We start from the raw sequence: 2,475 nt of genomic DNA, 5'->3' as shown, positions 1-2,475 counted from the left end.
ATTTCCCTTTTTTGTTGTTTTGTAATAATGAAGGCTAAATATATACATGCAAATTACAGAAAAGAAATAGATTGTTTCACAATATTTCTGTAGCAATCTTTAAAAGTGGCACGGATATACATTTTTTTTTAAACTGTGTTTTAAAAAAGTGTAATACTTCGAGACGTAAATAAAAAAAATGTAAATTTTATTTTGAAATATTTCAGAGGAAACGCTCATTTCTGACGTCATACCGGAAAGCCGGGTTTGACGCACAGCAGGGGTGCTCGGTTGTTGTAGTTTCGATGAGTTCTGTGACTGCGGGGCTTCTGACTGCAGCAGCTTCCGTCACTCATGTAGCCGAACATGGCCCCTGTCAGCCGGGCTGTTGCTGTGGCAGCGCTCTCTCTGCTCTACCTGTGCGGCGGAATCATCTCCACGGAGTTCTTTTCCACGCTCACGCTGTTCAACAACGAGCTCCACAAGCAGGGATGCAGTTCGCTGTCCGAGTGGGAGGACTACGCTGCAGACTGCGGTAAACCGCCTCTCTATCGCTGCTTCTGTAGTTTGCCACGTCCTGCTCAACGGTTCAACTGTCACTCTGAGAGCCGGTTAGCTTCCCGGCTAATGAAGCTAACAACAACAAACAGTGACAGCTCCGAGGAGGGAATAAAACCAGTTAGGTCTGGATAACATGCCCCTTATATCGCTGTTAAAAGGCTGGAGAGTTTATATATATAGACAAAAAATATATACTAATTTATTCCTTAAATTGCATAATTATTACCTCAGTATTATAAACTTCTTTCTCACAAGCATAATGGAAACATGTAAATGAGAGTTTTGGTCCTGCCATTTTTCTTTGTTGCTCATAATTGTTTTGCCTAAAGTTTCAGCTTTAAGAACATTCTGTTCTTTGAAATTCAAAGAGCACCAATTTCCTCAAAATCTAAACACACTAGATCAGGGGTCACAATTAAAAATCAGCAGGGTCTGAATAAAGAAAATAATCAACCAGTAAAGAGACATTTTTAATTATTATCTGTTACTTTCAACAGAATTTAACACTGAAATAAAATTAGGTTTTTGTGCATTCATGTTATACATTTCATTTTTTAAATAATAAAAAAATTGTTAAATTGTCCATTTTAAATCTAAAGTGTTTTTTTTAAAGTAGAGAACAACAATAGTTCAGTTTGGTTTATGAACAATTTCCTGATTCAAATATTTTATAAAACACCTGAACTGATCTCTTTTCTTTTTTATGGCTTAACCCGTTATAGGGCACTCAGTGAAATACTAAATCATAATTTCAAGCGAATAGTGTCATTGGAATGCAGGACAAGACCTTTGTAACATTAAAAAATATGCATAATTTGATTTCAAAAGTTAATTTCAATGTAATAACAAGAAACTTCAACTCACCTGAATATATTAAGAAAAAAATAACAAAAGTGCTTCTTTAAGAAATTCATCAAAAACCATTTGAGAAGGAAAGAAACAGATTTTATGTGGTCCAACATAACCTCAGAGGCAGTAATGCTGATACTGGCACTTACATTTTTTAAGTTTATGAACATAAATATAATTATTAACTAGTCTTATTGACTTTTTAAGTTAACTTTTTAACTTTTCAATTAGATTTTTACCTTTTTTTTCTTGACTTGTTAGGTAATATATCATTCAAGGGCTCATGTAATTGGTCAAATGCCAAAATAAGATGTAAAGCCATGTAGCAGTGTCTTTGCTGAATGGCTGGATATAGATCTAGTTCTTCTAGACCTCACTGATTAACTGGGACTCCATTTGTAAGGGTTTTGCAAGGGATCAAAAACAGTAACTTGCCCTGTAAAGGGTAAAGGAGAGCAGTGGACTTTATGCTGCCCTGCAAGGCTTTAAAACTGGGTTTGAATGACGACAAAGCCATTCTCAAGCCATTCCAGAGTCATTTGTGAGCTTATATACCTATTCCCAAAAACTAAGACCATAAATAAATGATTGGATGCTAACTTTTTGTACTTCAACATTCCAGGAAGCAGATTTCTCATTGTGATAAAAAAAAAAATTTTTATACGAAGAGGCTTAAAAATTTCAGTCAAAACGCCCAAGAGCGCCTCTCACAACTTTCAAAGAACCTTCTCATCTCAGGCCTGGATGAAGAGATGCTGAGTTTGGAGGTAGAGAACAAACATAGTACTTAAAAACTATGTATGATTCTAGTTATCCCTGTTATAAAAATCTAGCCTGATAAACCAGACTAAATGTGAGATTAAATGTTTAATTTGATGAATGAGAAATCGGAAGATTGTTGATGAGAACAACTCGTTGTTTTTCAAACCATGTCTGTTCCTATTGGCCAACGCTCTGACCAATGAGCGCCTCTGACTTAGTAAGAGCCTGTCGGTGAAACGGCGAATATGTCCTTTTTAAAAAAAAATGAGCGTAGAGCCTCTTCCTGCTCACGTTTCAACGAAAACCCCAAATCGAATCCTTCCC

The 2,475-nt window shown here is 36.0% G+C and overlaps 1 protein-coding gene across 1 annotated transcript in view; it reads left to right on the top strand.

Moving 5' to 3' along the window:
• The first annotated feature begins 253 nt into the window (after window positions 1–253).
• ttc13 (tetratricopeptide repeat domain 13) overlaps window positions 254–2,475 on the top strand; it is a 29,252-nt gene continuing 27,030 nt past the window's right edge. Inside the window, exon 1 of the mRNA XM_015371725.1 lies at window positions 254–514. Coding sequence (XP_015227211.1) covers window positions 346–514 — 169 coding nt within the window. The 5' untranslated portion in view covers window positions 254–345. The remainder of the gene's footprint in view (window positions 515–2,475) is intronic.

The sequence above is a fragment of the Cyprinodon variegatus genome, unplaced genomic scaffold (genome assembly GCF_000732505.1).
Source record: "Cyprinodon variegatus isolate N-32 unplaced genomic scaffold, C_variegatus-1.0 Scaffold64, whole genome shotgun sequence".
NCBI lineage: Eukaryota > Metazoa > Chordata > Actinopteri > Cyprinodontiformes > Cyprinodontidae > Cyprinodon > Cyprinodon variegatus.
This window is presented reverse-complemented; position numbering and strand designations above follow the sequence as displayed.